The 17,036-nt window shown below is 37.2% G+C and overlaps 1 protein-coding gene across 8 annotated transcripts in view; it reads left to right on the top strand.

Annotated features, from left to right (window-relative positions):
- Positions 1 to 16,517, top strand: part of REV3L (REV3 like, DNA directed polymerase zeta catalytic subunit) — a 175,455-nt gene extending 158,938 nt beyond the window's left edge. For 6 of the 8 annotated variants that reach the window (XM_025295022.3, XM_025295024.3, XM_025295021.3 and 3 more), the window contains 6 exons: positions 1,821 to 1,935; positions 6,265 to 6,402; positions 8,458 to 8,648; positions 9,432 to 9,678; positions 11,319 to 11,528; positions 15,398 to 16,517. In XM_025295022.3, the coding sequence (XP_025150807.3) occupies positions 1,821 to 1,935; positions 6,265 to 6,402; positions 8,458 to 8,648; positions 9,432 to 9,678; positions 11,319 to 11,528; positions 15,398 to 15,538 (1,042 nt within the window). In that variant the 3' untranslated portion in view covers positions 15,539 to 16,517. Of the gene's footprint in view, positions 1 to 1,820; positions 1,936 to 6,264; positions 6,403 to 8,457; positions 8,649 to 9,431; positions 9,679 to 11,318; positions 11,529 to 12,728; positions 12,803 to 15,397 lie in introns of all 8 variants that reach the window. The other 2 variants (XM_025295023.3, XM_025295025.3) reach the window with 2 other exon arrangements.
- The last annotated feature ends 519 nt before the right edge of the window (positions 16,518 to 17,036 follow it).

Raw genomic sequence — 17,036 nt, 5'->3', positions numbered from 1 at the left:
TAAAACATACCCTTAGCATATGATTCAACAGTACTACTCTCGATATATACCTAAGAGAAATGAAAGCTTCGGTCCACATAAATCCCTGATGCAGCTCTTCATTGTAGTTTTATTGATGGTCCAAAACTGCAGTCCAAATGTTCATCAATGGATGAATGAACAAATGTGACATATCCATAATAGAATACTATTCAGCATTAAAAAGGAACCAGTGTTACTTCAGCAGTATGGGTCTATCTCAAAATTATGTTGAAAAAAGAATCTCGACATAAGTATATTAGCTTTGTATATTATGTAAAATTCTTGAAAAAAGCAAACTTATAGTAACTGAAAGCAGATTGTGTTGCCTGGGATCCAAAGTGGAATAGAGAATTATTGCAAAGGAATACAAGGGAACTCCATGGGGTCATGAAAATGTCCTATATCTTGACTCTGGTGGTAGTTATACAGATGTATTAGTTTTTTAGGGCTATCACAGATCTGGTGGTTTAAACACAGAAATTTACTCTCACAGTTCTGGCTGAAGCCCAGGATGGAGGCGTGCGTTAGTAGGTGTGCTTTCTCCTGAAGCCTCTCGGCTTGCCTTGCAGGTTGCCACCTCTTACTTTGTCCTCACATGCCCTTTCCTCTGTTCACGTGCAGCCTTGGTGTTTCTTTGTTTAGTTTCCTCATACAAGGATACCAGATTAGGCTCACCCTAACCACCTAAATTAGAGCCACATTTTAACTTAATCATCTCTTTTAAGGCCCTGTCTCCAAGTACAGTCACATTCTGAGGTACTGGGGGTTAGGGTTTCAAAATAGGACTTTAAGGGACACAGTTCAGCCCATCACAAGTCTTATACATTTGTCAATATTCATGAACTATACACTTAAAGTATATTCATTTCATTATATGCAAATTGTATCTGTATATACTACTGGTGGGATTATACATCAGAAATAGCTTTCTGCAAAAAAAAAAAATATGCTTTCTGGAATTCAGTTTCACATTATCTTTCAGAAAATATTTTTAGTGTATACCATTTATCTGGAAATTCCACTTTTAGGAATTTATTCTAAGGACATAGAAAAAAAAAAAAAGGACATAGAGTGTGTGCCATGTTTACTATTACATATGAAATATTAGAAAAAAATTTAATGACAATATCCATACATTGAAATACAGAACTCTTAAAATAATGTAAAAGAACTAAACGTGGGGAAATGTTCATAATACACTATTAAATGAAAGGGGAAAGCTATCAAACTTTATGATCTGTGATCCCAAATGAGAAAAGATTTACAGATGGACACAAAAGATATACAGATTTTCTGGTGTCTTTGATCTGAGCAGTGAGATTATAAGTGGCTGTTCTCTTTGTGCCTTTTGGTGTTTTCTGACTGTTCTTCGGTGAACAAGTTTTATGTATGTGTGTTCTTTTCTAAGTTGGGTGGTTCTGAAAGGAAATCTCCCATATCACAAGTAAATTTTCCATTTCTTTATAATCACATCTTTTATTTTGTGACTGACATAACTGTGTGTTATAAAAAGCCGTAAATGTATAGGAATGACTCAGGACCTTCTTGGCAGCTGTGCTAACTGGTCTGTGTGTAGCTAAACTAGAAACATGAGATACTTTAAGGATCTGTAACAAGATATATCATGGGTACACAAGGCAAGGGTGATAAAATAAGAAAGCTCAGACAGGAAACAACTTAGTAAGGAAGAGTAAGGGGAAGGGTTTTCCCTGGTATTATAGTATTAGGCAGGAAAATTACTATTGATGAGAATTTGTTGCAACTTCCTTATTACCCTACTCTATTTTTAATCCTCTTAGTATGTTTGTGCTACTGAAAGGAGCCACTAAGGAGCAGTCTTTTAAGATTGGGCAAGAAATTGCTGAAGCTGTAACTGCTACCAATCCTAAACCAGTGAAATTGAAGTTTGAAAAGGTAAGAGAAACGTAATACTAAAAATGACTTATAAAATTCGCATACCTTCTAGAGATTTCTGATTTCTTAATACATTTTCAGGGTATACAGGTCTGTGAAAGTGTTAAATTTAAAGTATTTTTCCATTAGTTTGGTATCATTTTCACAAAATTTTTTTTAGTAATATCTGATATAAAGAAATGAAAAGACTGTTCCACTTAACTATCAATGTGCAGCCCCAAACTTCATGGTATAAAACAAGCAGCATTTTGTTATGCTCCCAGATTTTATGGGCCAGGAATTCAGAAAGGGTACAGCTGGATGGCATGTCTCTACTCCACAATGTCTGGATCCTCAGCTGACAGCTCAGGACTATTCTGGGAGAATGTGATGCTGTGGACATTCAGCCTGTGTAGCAAAGTGAAGAGCATGGTGTCCTGAGAAACTAACAGTGGACATGAGATTTTACCTGAAATAGATTATAGGCCTAAACATAAAAGCAAAACCTGTACAACTGCTCAAAGAAAACAAACCATCTGTTAAGAATTGTGATGCATATGTTCATGAATATTGGTCTGTAGTGGTTTTGTTTTTGTTTTTGTTTTCTGCTTGTATTGTCTTTGCTTTGGGGACAGGGTAAAAAAAAAGCTGACCTCATGAGTTGGAGGTTCATCCCCCTACTTTAGTATATACAGGTTAGCTTGGCATTCAAGACACTCTTTAACCTGGTCGCAAAGAATCATGACTGGGCACCACCACCACAAGATATCAAAATAATAAAATAATAAAAAAAAAAATAAAAAATAAATAAATAAAATAAATAAATAAATAAATAAAATAATAAAAGCACAAGATATCAAAATCTGAAGCTAAACTGGTGCTTTGAGAGAAATTTATATATTTAAAGTGCTTATATTAAAAATTTGTTTAAAATTAGTGATTCACGTTTGTAGATTAACAAGACAGGAAAAGAGAAGCAAACTAATCCCAAAGGAAGGAAATAATAAAGAGTAGATGTTAATGAAATGGTTCTTCAGAAAGTTCTATAAATGGTTAAACCTCTAGCTAGAATGATCAAGGGTTAACAAATTATCAATATCAAAAGTAAAAGGTGGGATGTTACTAGAGTTTACAGATACCAAAATCATTTCAGTTCAGTCGCTCAGTCGTGTCCGACTCTTTGTGACCCCATGAATCGCAGCACGCCAGGCCTCCCTGTCCATCACCAACTCCCGGAGTTCACTCAGACTCACGTCCGTCGAGTCAGTGATGCCATCCAGCCATCTCCTCCTCTGTTGTCTCCTCCTCCTCCTCCTGCCCCCAATCCCTCCCAGCATCAGAGTCTTTTCCAGTGAGACAACTCTTTGCATGAGGTGGCCAAAGTACTGGAGTTTCAGCTTCAGCATCATTCCTTCCAAAGAAATCCCAGGGCTGCCAGGAGAAATATCAATCACCTCAGATATGCAGATGACACCACCCTTATGGCAGAAAGTGAAGAGGAACTAAAGAGCCTCTTGATAAAAGTGAAAGTGGAGAGTGAAAAAGTTGGCTTAAAGCTCAACATTCAGAAAACAAAGATCATGGCATCCGGTCCCATCACTTCATGGGAAATAGATGGGGAAACAGTGGAAACAGTGTCAGACTTTATTTTTCTGGGCTCCAAAATCACTGCAGATGGTGACTGCAGCCATGAAATTAAAAGACGCTTGCTCCTTGGAAGGAAAGTTATGTCCAACCTAGATAGCATATTCAAAAGCAGAGAGAGACATTACTTTGCCAACAAAGGTCCGTCTAGTCAAGGCTATGGTTTTTCCAGTGGTCATGTATGGATGTGAGAGTTGGACTGTGAAGAAGGCTGAACACCGAAGAATTGATGCTTTTGAACTGTGGTGTTGGAGAAGACTCTTGAGAGTCCCTTGGACTACACGGAGATCCAACCAACGAAGTATAAATAATTCATGCCAATAAATTTGGTAACTTCAGAGAAATGGACAAACTCATTGATAATCACAAATTTTAAAACTGACATGAGAAGAGAACCTGAATTATTAAAGATATTTAAATTATAATTGAAAAATCTTCCCTCCCCCATAAAATTTCTGGACTAGACTGCTTCACTGATGAATTTTATCAACCTGCTAGCCCACCAGGCTCCTCTGTCCATGTGATTTTCCAGGGAATCTTCCCAAACCAGGGATCCAACCCACATCTCCTGCAATGGCAGGCAAACTTACCACTGTGCCACTTGGGAATCCCTGTTCATAAAGTTAGTATTCCTTTTTCTCCATCAGGGCAGCTGAAAGCCGGCTCCTCTTACAGATTCCCTTGCAGGACCCCTAGGCACTCCCATACGTGTGTGTGCTCAGTCATGCTCGACTCTTTGCATCCCATGGATTATAGCCCACCAACCTCCTCTGTCCATGGGATTCTCCAAGCAAGAATAGTGGAGTGGGTTGCTTTTTCCTCTTCCAGGGGGTCTTCCTGACCCAGGGATCAAATCTGAGTATCCTCCGTTGCAGGCAGATTCTTTACCACTGAGTCACCAGGGAAGCAGCAGCTACCTGGGAATCTTGTGCTTCAGTCATAACGATCTATAGGTTATTTAGAAGTGTGCTGTTTAAGTTCCAAATATTTAATATTTTCAGATATCTTTCTGTTACTAATTTTAATTCCATGTGGTGAAAGAACATAGTCTATATAATTTCAGTGCTTTTAAATTTGTTAAAGTTAATTGTTTGGTCTAGCATATGGTCTCTTTTTTTTTTTTTTTTTTTTTTGGACTCTACTGGGTCTTTGCTGTGACCATGCAGGATTCCTCTTTTTGCGGCCAGCTGGGGCTGCTCTCTAGTTGCAGTGCGCGGGCTGCCCATTTTGTTGTCTTCTCTTGTTGTGGTGCACAGGCTTTAGTAGTTGCTGCACGTGGGCTCCTGAGCGTAGGCTCTGGAGTTGTGGCATGTGGGATCTTCCTGAACCAGGGATGGAACCGATGTCTGCTGCATTGCAAGGTGGATTCTTAACCACTGGACCACCTAGGAAGCCCAGCATGTTCCCATGTGACCTTGAAAATCCCTGTGTATTCTGGTTATTGGGTGGAATGGTCTACAGTAACACTTAGGTTAATTAATAGTGTTGTTGAAGCCAACAGTAACAATTTTGCTGACTTTGTCAGTTTCTAGGAGAGAGGGCCAAAGTATCAAATACAATCACAGATTTGCCTGTTTCTTGCTTTTAGTTCTGCCAGTTTATATTTCATGTATTTTGAAGGTTTCTTATTAGCTATATATACATTTATGATTATTTATCTCCTTGATGAACTGATATTTTTATCTTTGATAATATCCCTTGTCTGGAAATCTACTTTTTCTGATATTATATAGCAACTCCAGCTTTGTTTTGATTAGTATTAACAAGCGTATTTTTTTTTCTAACCTTTCTATTCTTTTTTATTTAAAATAGATTTCTAGTAGAAAGCATATTGTCGCATCTCTTTGATGGGATCTAATCTGATCATTACTGCTTTTTACAAGTTACATTTTCTTTTCACATTTTCTAACACCATTTTTACACTTTTTACACCACCTACATTTAATGTGATTACTGATACAGCTTGGGGCAGAAGAAAGCACCAGTTTGGTAATGTAAAAAGGGGTGGAGACACACACCCATTCACCCAGGAATTATGCTTCAAGGAATTTATCCTTTGGATTAATCCATGCAAGGTTGTTCACGGGAACACTATTTGTAATTCCAAAAAATTGAAAACATCCTAAATGATGCAGAGTAGGTAACTGGTTACAAAATTTATTATACCCTCATAAAATGGACGGCTATGTAGCTACAAAACAAAATGAACTTTCTATTGAGAATGGAATTCTCTCCAAGATAATTACCAAATGAAGCGAGCAAAGTGCAGAGTGAGGTGGAAGGTAAGCTACCCTATGTGTATAAGTACGTTTACTTAGAATATCTCTGGAAGAACATACAGGAAATCAGTAACAAAGGATTCCTCTATGGAGGGGACGGTAGACTATTGTATATTCTCTTGTAACTTTTTAATTTGTGCCACATGTAGGTGTCACTGAAATTTTTTAATTCTTTAAAGAGATACGGTTGACTCTGAAAGCAGTGTCAGCTGAGGAAGGAGCAGAATTGGTAGTGCAAGTAAAGACAACTCATTTTGTGCGCTCTGTCCTCCAAGTATCGTTCATGAATTTGTTGGGCCCTAAGCCATATTTACAATTTTCTTAAAATTGACATCTGGTTAGAGAGAGAAAAAGGCATATAAAAATAAGATGTTTGTGGTTGGGGGAAAAGTGCTTATAGAGAGACATTTTATTAATTTCATCACAGGTATATTTGCCCTGTGTCTTACAAACAAAAAAGAGATATGTGGGTTACATGTATGAAACACTTGATCAAAAGGACCCAGTATTTGATGCAAAAGGAATAGAAACAGTGAGAAGAGATTCCTGCCCTGCTGTTTCTAAGGTAAGTTTTATCTGTCTGGTTTTCATCTTTTAGAAATAAGTGGCAAAGAAAGTGGTAAACATCCTTAAGCAAATATCTAAGTGGAAGAACTGTATAGACTATATGACTATGTCTAAGTAAAAGAGAAACTGTATGATTTTTTGAGTTTCATTTCTAATGAAAGCAGCTTATTTAAGTCCTTACCTTTTACACAGTTGCTAAAAAGCAACACTTGAACTTGATAAAAATTTCCTGCCTAATCATCTAGAGTTGATATGATACTTTATCATGTGGCAACACCCAAAAGCTGTGAAGCAGGATAAAGAAGAGAAAGTGAACAGAGAAATTTCATAAGTAAAATAATCCATCTGAGATTAACTGAAATTGTTTACTTGGGTTACCAAATACAAGTTAGGAAGATTTCTGGACACTGGTACTATAAATTACCCACATTTCTCAACCACAGTAATTTTAGTCATAGTATTTTTTATTCTTTATTCAGGCCCATATTTGTTCTGTAACAAACCAAAAATAATTACTGTCAATCTCTTATGCTTTTAATGCTGTCATAAAACTCAGTGTGTATAGAGTAGGAAATGGCAGCCCACTCCAGTATTCCTGCCTGGATAATTCTATGAACAGAGGAGCCTGGTGGGCTACAGTCCATGGGGTCTCATGAGTCATACATGACTAAGTGACTTTCACTTTCAAAAGAGAGAATGAGAAAGAAAAGAAAAAATCATCTAACAGTCACAGATTTGGTTCTGAAGGACAACTGTTACAATTTCTGGAGAAGATCAGATTTTTTAGTACTCATGTATAGGCTTTTTCCTTTCCTGTGTCGTATTAAAGGACAAAGTTGAAAGAGTATTCTGTATGTCTATGAAAATCAAAGTGCATTCCAAATATTTGATATTTGATCCCACAGGGATTGACTTATTAGTACTTGCCCAGCTTTGTGAAAAGTGCATGATGCACCAGGTCCCTTTGGGGCACATGCAGTCTCATAGAAAAGAGCAGCCTTTCAGGATCAGGAACTGTGGTTTCATGGTAGAGAAGTTTTATAATGGACATCAAAAATATTTTGGAAAACAAATTATGTTCAAAATTTAAAAATAAATGAGAAATGTATGCCTTAAAAAGACACAAAACCAAAGTCTCAATTCCTTGCAGACTGCTGATTAGAAGCTTCAGGGATTCTCAGAACATAAATCTTTGTTTCGTGTGCTGTTTATACAAACAATTCAAGAATGTGCAATAAAGGTTTTCTCAAAGCAAAAAAAGTGTGTAGAGTGCTGTTCCGTTTATATCATATGAGAGCATTAAAAGCAGAAGATTGACAGTAATCAACCTATATGTCATATATGTAACATATAAATTTGAGATATATTTCATACTAGTTTCTGGAAAGATACTATCCAGTGCATTCTTTCTCTGAGGAAAGAATGGTAAATGGAACCTTAGCTAAGTTAGCAAACTTGTGTAAAATACGTATGGATTCCAGTACTCAAAATAAGATACAGAGCTTTCACCTGGAACTAATTTAAATTCATTCCACTGTATGTCAGTCATTTTCCAGTAGAAATACTGTAGCACAGAAAATTCTGTCACAGTTTCTATTTACTGACATTATAAAAAGGCAAAAGACTGGCTTTTCTTTCACTGCTTGGTGATGTTTAAACTTCTTTCTGTCCACCTGAATCCAACTCTTTCTATAACAGAGTAAATAAAAAATAATACATGAAAATCATGTCTGGCTTTCTTTGCCTACTGTGCTCTTGGCTATATAAGACAAATGTTTCATGCTGCTCATCACACACAGCAAACATTTCATCTGCATGTCATTCCAATATGATTTTCCTCAAACTACATAATTCTGTTTTTAGAAATAGCAAGCTAAATCTCCAAATAATTTCCATTTTCAATAATTTTTTATTATCCAGTCATTGTAAATAGCAGATTGTTTAGGTAGATCAGGAAGTTTTCTGGTAGTTATGTAAGTGAAAGTGTAACAGCAGTGATGAAATATATTAGAGGATATTTTACCTTTACGAGCATATCCATTTTCTTTTTAAGATACTTGAGCGTTCTCTGAAGCTGCTATTTGAAACAAGAGATATAAGTTTAATTAAACAATATGTTCAACGACAATGTATGAAGCTTCTGGAAGGAAAGGCCAGCATACAAGATTTTATCTTTGCCAAGGAATACAGAGGAAGTGCCTCTTACAAACCCGGTGCCTGTGTGCCAGCCCTGGAACTTACAAGGTAATGGTGCGCACAACAGCACAGCCCGCAGTACCTGGGAAGTGTGGTCCTGGGATTCTGAATGGTTTGGAGTAGATGAAAAGACCTAGTCCACAGGCACAGATACACAGTTGTCTGTTCTCCTGCCCACATGAAGCCTTAATAACATGAGTGGGTGACCCCCAAATACTGCAAGCTCTGAAGTAGAAAAAAGAGCTCCTCTTCTGGCCTTCCCTACAAAAACTAGATTCAGTGAAACTGTAATCTGTTACAGAGCTGGAAGTGATTGTTTTTCCTATATCAGAATCATGCTGCTGCTGCTAAGTCATTTTAGTCGTGTCCGACTCTGTGTGACCCCATAGACGGCAGGGCTCTGCCATCCCTGGGATTCTCCAGGCAAGAACACTGGAGTGGGTTGCCATTTCCTTCTCCATTGGAATCATAGGTAGTCCTTAATATTGATCCTACCACAGCAGTAAGGTGGTATCATTCTAGAAGGAGATCAGCTGATCAGCTAAATTTTCTCTTATCTTTTAGATTTATGATAGTTAATTTAAGCTAGTTGGTATCTCCCAACTCATACTGTTCTCCAGGTAACAGTAATTTACAGGGTAAGTTTGATTAAACTCTTAGAGCATATCCACTTGGTGCTAAGTGAAGTGTACATGGCTGTCAGAGTTAAACTACCTTGAAGGTTCCCCTTGTCAGTTTCTCATGGCTTCATTATTTAATTCTCATTTCATTTTCTGGAGAGATGCCTTCCATGACAGTCTTTGAGTGACTGTTTTATTTGGATTTAAATAGGAAAATGCTTACTTACGATCGGCGCTCTGAGCCTCGAGTTGGGGAGCGAGTACCATATGTCATCATTTATGGAGCCCCTGGAGTACCACTTATCCAACTAGTAAGGCGCCCAGTGGAAGTCCTGCAGGACCCAACTCTGAGACTGAATGCCACTTACTATATCACCAAGCAAATCCTTCCACCCCTGGCAAGAATCTTCTCTCTTATTGGTATTGATGTCTTCAGCTGGTATCATGAATTACCACGGGTAAGCCTACTAAACAGTACCTATGTTATGACTCCATAGAGAATTCACTTAACATTTTCAGTAGAACTAAAGATTTTATTTACATGCCATCAGAGCAGAGCAAATCCTTTATTATCCTAAACCAACAAAGGTGCTATACTTTTCTGGTTTCATCTTTTACAAACACCTTCCCAGCTTCTGTCAGATTAGCCAAATTATAGAAGATTAAAATAAATCCCACAACTACTTCAGTGGTAAACACTTAACTATAAAATATCACAAACAGCAAATAAAAATGAAAGCAGAAATTCCTTCAAAATGGGTATTTAAGAAATATATAAGCTCTAGTAGCTAGACATAGTTCTGTAGAGACCAGAGTAAAGAATATTAAAGTGTCATTTTACTAAAATAAAACATGCAGTGTGAAATCTTGCCAAAGGGAGTTTTGCCTGAACTCCTTTTTTCTTAGTTTATCCCCATCCGAACTCGGAAGGAACAGTTTGTGGTTCTGTAACAATCAGGGATACATTTCTCTAGGAAAGTAGCAGTTGTTATCTGATGTTTACAATTAGGTCTGCTGGAGTCATTTGCTCAGACTATGAAAGCCTGAGAGTATTCAGGAAAATTGATATAAGTTTAATACTTAAATTGTTTTTCTCAGTACGCACTTAGGGCCTCAAGGAAAAGAAGCAGCTGGGAAACTGAGGGGGAAGCTGTGCTTCAGTCTGTGCTGGCCAGCATCCGTAACGCTGGGCCCTGGCTCTACTCCACAGAGCTATCAGTGTTTTTCATTGCATCAGCAGCAGGAGTGCCATTTATAAAAGGCTAACCTAATAACTTTGGTGCAGAGTGACTTGTAAGACACCAGGGGAATGCAGCAAGGGTATGATAGTAAGAGGATAATGTTATTTCAGTGTGAAGAGTATCAGAAGACAGATCTCTGAAACATTATCAACTTCAAAGAAGGAAGCTTAGGTGACATGTATCTAATTTCATTTGAAATGTTCCAGGTTTACTTTTGCTTGAATTTTGCACCTTAATGCCTAACAGGTTACTTTTTACCTTGCTTCCATGGCCAAAACTGTGCAGTCTTAAACAGTATCCACTCTCAACCTGGATTTTCTCCTTTGTCCTCCCTGATCTCCTTTGCCCCTATAATTTCATACATCTACATATTGCAACCAAAAAAACCGAGTGACAAGAAACTATTTTTGTTTTTCATTGAGGTACAATTGACACACAATCTGATATTAGTTTCAAGTATACAGTATAGTGGTTTGACAATGAGATGATCACCATGATAAAATCTAGTTATCATCTGTTACCATTTAAAGTTACTGCAATATTATTGACTTTATTCCTAATCTGTATAATATATCCTGATGACTTATTTACAACTGGAAGTTTGTACCTTTCTGAGACCATTTTCCTCCCCCCAAAAAAGGAAAATAAAACAACATATCTGATGATATTAAGCTATAAAAGAAGGACTTTGTTCTTTTCTAAAGCCCCATTATCTAGAACCATTCCTGATACATAGTAGCTATTCAGTATTTGTTGAACACGGGAAATAATGCCTTAGTGATCCTGTAATTAGCTTGAGAAGAGCCACTCTGCTATAAAGCTGGCTTAGACTTATTTCTGAATTGATGCTTACATAGATCCAGAAGGCCACCAGCTCCTCTCGAAGTGAACTTGAAGGGCGGAAAGGCACTATTGCACAATATTTCACTACCTTACACTGTCCTGTGTGTGATGACCTGACTCAGCACGGCATCTGCAGTAAATGTCGCAGCCAGCCTCAGCATGTTGCCGTCATCCTCAACCAAGAAATTCGAGAGTTGGAACGTCAACAGGAGCGACTTGTAAAGGTACAGCCTTGTTCAATAGACTCAGAATCCCAAGCAGTCTGAGTCTTCAGGGAAATGTAGTCAACTCCTGAGGGAGGTGTAGTGTGAGATGTGAAAGTGGAGTAAGGATTCTAAGTTAATCAACTTCTAAAATCCTGAAAATAGCATAATTGAACTACTAAAAACTAATTGTGTTTATTAGAACCATAGAACTACACTGTCCAGCCATCCAGTTTCTTTTATAGCAGTATTTCTAAAAAAAGAAAATACTAATTGCTTTGTCTCCCATATCACTTACCATTCTCATAGAAATCTTGTTTTCTTAGAGAATTGCTAGTCAACTTGGAATGTTTGCAGTTCTTAATGACTGATTGTATCTCCTTATACCTTCATGTTTCAAGTTACATGTTTAGCTTTCAGGCAAGAGTAACAATCTTGTGGTAGAGTTTGTTTTGTCTTTAGATGAGCAACATATAAGGTTATTGAAATGTTTTAAAGCCAACCAGATAGTTGAGAGGCAGTGTGACTCAGTGGAAAATGAATCCAGCTGATAGTAAGGACATCGGGTTTTCAGTCTGGACTCCATAGTATAGGCTGTGTCCCTGGCCCCAGATTTCTCAGAATGCAAATTGATGCTCTTTCGTAGGTCCCTACTAGCTCTTCTGTTGTGAACTCTCCTTACAGTCGCTGCTAGCAGCTCATCTGCTCTAAAGTAACCCAGCCACGAGTATGTAAAGGCCAGGCTCCGCACCATCCCCTTCAAGGCAAAGAGGCTTTTGAACCAAGTCGGAGTGTCCACAGCCTCCTAGGAAGACACTCCTAGCTGCCACGCAGGGCAACAGGACAGAAGCCATCTCTGGGGAGACTAGGCTGTTCAGAACTTGTATGCTTATAGAAGCAAAATTACAGACTGTTAGAGACTGTTTCCTCTGCACCATCCTAGCCGCTGTTCTGCATTGGCAGAAAACTCTTTAAGTTACATAGTGTATATAGCTAGTCATTCAGAATGCAGTAAATGAGTTTCATTAAGGATGGTAGCATCTGAAAGGTATGATTTTATTGATGCAACCATAGAAACCTAGCTTATTGAAATGATAAATTGACTTTTCCCTCTCCCCATCCATCTACTAATTAGTTCTTAAAGAAATAAGAACTTTTCTGCTTCTTTTCTGTTATCATCCTATAGTCCAACCACCATTATTTCTCCCTAAACTCCTGCAGCAGCCTCACACTGATCCCCCTGCCATCCTGTCCATTCTCAGCACTGTGGCTCGAGCCTCCTCACCAGAGAGCAGGTGAGGACTGAGGCCCTGCCCTTCTCTCACTTCTGAGACAGCTGTCCCTAGCTAGAGTCCAGCCCTTGGTGGTGGTCATACATATGTATTAAATGAGGAAACAGCTTCTTGCTGAACGCACAGTTAAAGCAGCAGTAAGTCACTGGAGTGATTACCAACCAATTTTAGCCCATTTGTCCCAGTTTTTGCACCAGCACGAAGTGGTGGTTGTAGTTGGTACAACCACTAGTCACCACTAGTCACCACTAGTCACCACTAGTCACCAGGTGTCCCTAACTTGTGGTTTTTGGGTTCCTACCCCAATGGCAGCAACTTGCCCTCCTAGAAAATTCCCTGTTGGCTTCTAGTAGAAGGTGTAGACATTGGCAGGGCCTCCAGAGCTCCTGAGTCCGAGGCAGCTCCCTGGACCTGTCCTCTGCCCCCAGCAACATACACTGTGCTAGTAAGTGCCATCAGTTTAACCAGAACCCTCGTTCAATATTAGGTCTCATTTCTTATAAAAATGCAGTTTTAAAAGTAATGCTATTCATAAATAAGGGGTGGTTCATCATCTTTAAAGAGATATTTTAACTTTAGGATTGCTTTTTTCCTAAGATAATTAAAATGTGTGTCTCCTGTACATAAATAACCTGTAGGAATTCTCACAAAGCAGAAATTACAGGAGTTAAAATAAGAAATTGTCAGAAACATTAGTAAACAGCTCTCATACCAAGACAAGTGATCAGAAATAAGTACAATTACTAAAGATCTAAACATTATAAGGTAAACCTTTTGATTATATATATCAAACTCTCCAACCTAATAATTAGAGAATATATCTTTCAAGTTATGGAAAACATTTATATGAAATGTTAATTGACCATATCTTAGACTACAAAGAAAACCTTAATAAACTTCAGAAAGTAGAAATATTACAGACATTTCATCAATACAATTCTATAAAGCTAGTAAACTCAGAAAACAAAATGATCCTTGTATTTGGAAATTTTAACACTTATTAAACAAACAGTACGAGATTCTAGACAGCCATGGCAGATCTCAGAGAAAAATTCATCACTTTAAACATTTAATTATAAACATAAACAAAATTAAGCATCTGACTGAAAATTTTTCAAAAATCTAGAAAGTAAGCCAAAGGATAACAAAAAAGAATCAATAAATAGTAAAGCAGGTTTTTGTTTGTTTGTTTTCTTAAGCATCTGCTAAAAAATAAATTTCTAGGTTGTGGTGTTTAAAGTTTTAAACATAACCTGTTCAGAGTTTAAATCACCAGTAAAGGATCTTGAAACTAAACATTAAGTTTAGCGAGACAAGTAATTCCATCCTGGTTTATTTATCAGACAAGCACAGAGTGCATAAATATTTATCAGTTTGTTCTGGCACCTGGATGTAGCTGCAGGACATGGAGCTGTGATACAGACATTCTATATTTAGAAGTAGCTTTAAGTCTCTTGGCAGAGATCTAATTGGTGAAAGGCTTCAGAAGAGAACAGCACATTCTCCAGAAAGCACACTGAAGTTCGGGGCTCTGAGCAGTTCGCTTGTGGCAGTATCATAATACCAGGTAGAGTAACCAGGGTGTTGAGAAAAATGGGCCCTGCAATCGACTGAAAAATATTGGGGCAGAGAACGAGTTTTTTCCCCCCCGCTGTGAGGCCTCTAAAACAGAAGCTATTAGATACAGACCAGAGAATTAACTAGAGCAGATCTGATTTCTCTCTTAAAAGGTAATTAGTATAACAGCAGCTAATTGCTATCCCTTTTTTAAATCACTTGGATAAACTGTTCACATTAAAAATCAGCCTGTATTTTCTTAACCCTTGGGGCCCTCACTAGTATCCTTTAAAGTTTTTTTCTTTAAAGTTTTTCATGTTTTACCACTTTTAAACGGTGTGTGTGACTTGAGACCTTACATATTAAAATCTGATCACTGGGTAAGATATAATGCTTTTCTTTAAAAACTGCCTTATGATTTAATATTTTCTTTTAGATCAGTTCTCATTATACATCAGCATCATCTGGGAGCCCTAAGATGTACAGATTCTTAAGCTCTCACACCCAAAGATCCTGATTCCTTGCTCAGACATTAGTCTATTTTTAAGCTCATGTACAGCCAGGGTTGAAACTATTGGTCTATCCAGCTACTTGCAACATCTTTGATTTCCACCCCCGCCCCCATACTAGCATTTTCTCTTCTGAAATAAGAAAGTGGATAACTTTTTTGATTAGCATATAAAATGTTAGAGTAACTTGAAAAAACAGTGTACATAGCTAATTTAAGAGCCAGTCTTTGGTAATTGGGTAGCCTATTTTGTGGATCTTAATACAATAGGATTCTACCATAAATGAAAGTTGATTTCTGGGATTAAATGAATCCTTTAGGGAATTTCATGCTCTATGGTTTGCGAAATAATATTCTTTAGAAACATCTCAACTTAGGGTTGGCTATGCTTCAAAAAGATGAAAACTAATGAAACTTTCCTGTAATACGTGCCAGTAATTTGTGGTGGGTCATGAAGGATTATAAAAGTCTGCTGTTTACACACGGAGACAGAAACCTTCCTATGGTTTGATGCACTCCTCTTGTCCTTTCAGATATGCAAGAACTGTACAGGCTGCTTTGATCGACATATCCCATGTGTTTCTCTGAACTGCCCAGTACTTTACAAGCTCTCCCGAGTAAATAGAGAACTATCCAAGGCACCGTATCTCCGGCAATTACTAGACCAGTTTTAAATTGTCAATATCACAGAATTCCAGGTGCTATTTTTCAGTGTTTACCACTAAACTGTTGTGCATGGTGCTTTTTCAACTTTCATCGAGTCAAGTATGTTCATTGTCTGTCTATTATCTGAAGACTTTTATGATAACTGAATTAAAAATCGTATTTGTTGATCTCTGAATAGCTCACTTCTTACAATGTACAAATTCCTCATCCTTTCACCTTTTTAACATTGTTTTATAATGCCGATGTTGAATTTGCTCCAGTATGTGTAACATCTTGTAAATCCATTTGAGTAGATCGTATTTACTTCCCTGTGGAAGGAGCACTGAAAACCTCTTTAAAAAAAGACATTCGTGTTTTCCTTGAACTGTCTGTATCAAGACGTGTTACTTAGAGATACTCATTCACTTTATAATTTTGACTGCGAAATATTTTGTAAATACACTTTTTTACTTTTCAAACAACTGAGTAAAATAATGTGCAATGAATTTTATACAAATGATTTTCAAGTTGTTTGGTATATTTCCTCTAGGTTTTGCTTGACTCAGAGTAGAGTTGTTATTTTGATCAGACTGTGCAAACAGTAGTACCATGTGTAGCATTTTGAAACATTATTTTCTAAAACCGCTGTCTTGCTTTAGCTATTAATGGGGCATTGTGAGGAACTGTGCAAAGACATTTTTGTTACAAACCTGTGGGCCTGTTGCAATACTTTAAAAATAAAAAATTTTATTCCATTTTTGCTTGTTTTGTATAGACATTTCTATTGCTTCTAAATATGCTTAAAATATTTTCTTTCCTTATGTACTGTACAGTTAATCTTATTTGCCATCATCTTGAACACAAAATGTGTATTTAGAATATTTGTATAACTGTATATAAAAAAAGAATTATGTGGTCAGTGCATTGTTTTCTAAACTGGAAATCATTTTGTTTTAAAAGTTAATAATGGAAACCATATTAAAATTGAATAAAATACGAAATACAGCAGTGTGGTTTTATCTTGCTGTAAGTCGAATGCTCTTCATCTGTTCTATGAGCCTACACTAGTTACACCCTCCCTACCCCACCCCTTCTGAATTTTAATAAGGTAAATTTAACTCATATCCTAATTGATGCTATAATTCCCTTACCCAAACTTTCAGATTTTTTTTTAATGGGAGCAAAAGTAGTCTAGGAAATGTTTAGCTTTCATCCTTTCAGAGTTCTACAAATCTACATTTTAGTACATCTCCCATGTTCATTTAGATATAATGTCCAGAGGGAAGGCAAAAATTATATTAGTACTTCTTAATTATTTTCAATAGAAAAAAATTAATTTTAACATAGAAGGCTCATCTGGTTATGCACTGGAAATAGGTCTTCTATTTACATCATCTTTCTCATCAGAATAGCTAGACAAAATATTTTCAACGGAATAATCATTCTTAACCTCTTCATAATTGGACACAGCCAAACTAACAAGTAGTTATTCAGTACCTAGTGCTCAAAACTAGTTTTTGGCACTTA

The sequence above is a fragment of the Bubalus bubalis genome, chromosome 10, assembly GCF_019923935.1.
Source record: "Bubalus bubalis isolate 160015118507 breed Murrah chromosome 10, NDDB_SH_1, whole genome shotgun sequence".
Taxonomy (NCBI): domain Eukaryota; kingdom Metazoa; phylum Chordata; class Mammalia; order Artiodactyla; family Bovidae; genus Bubalus; species Bubalus bubalis.
Note: the sequence above shows the minus strand (reverse complement) of the source record. Positions and strands in the feature narration are given on the sequence as shown.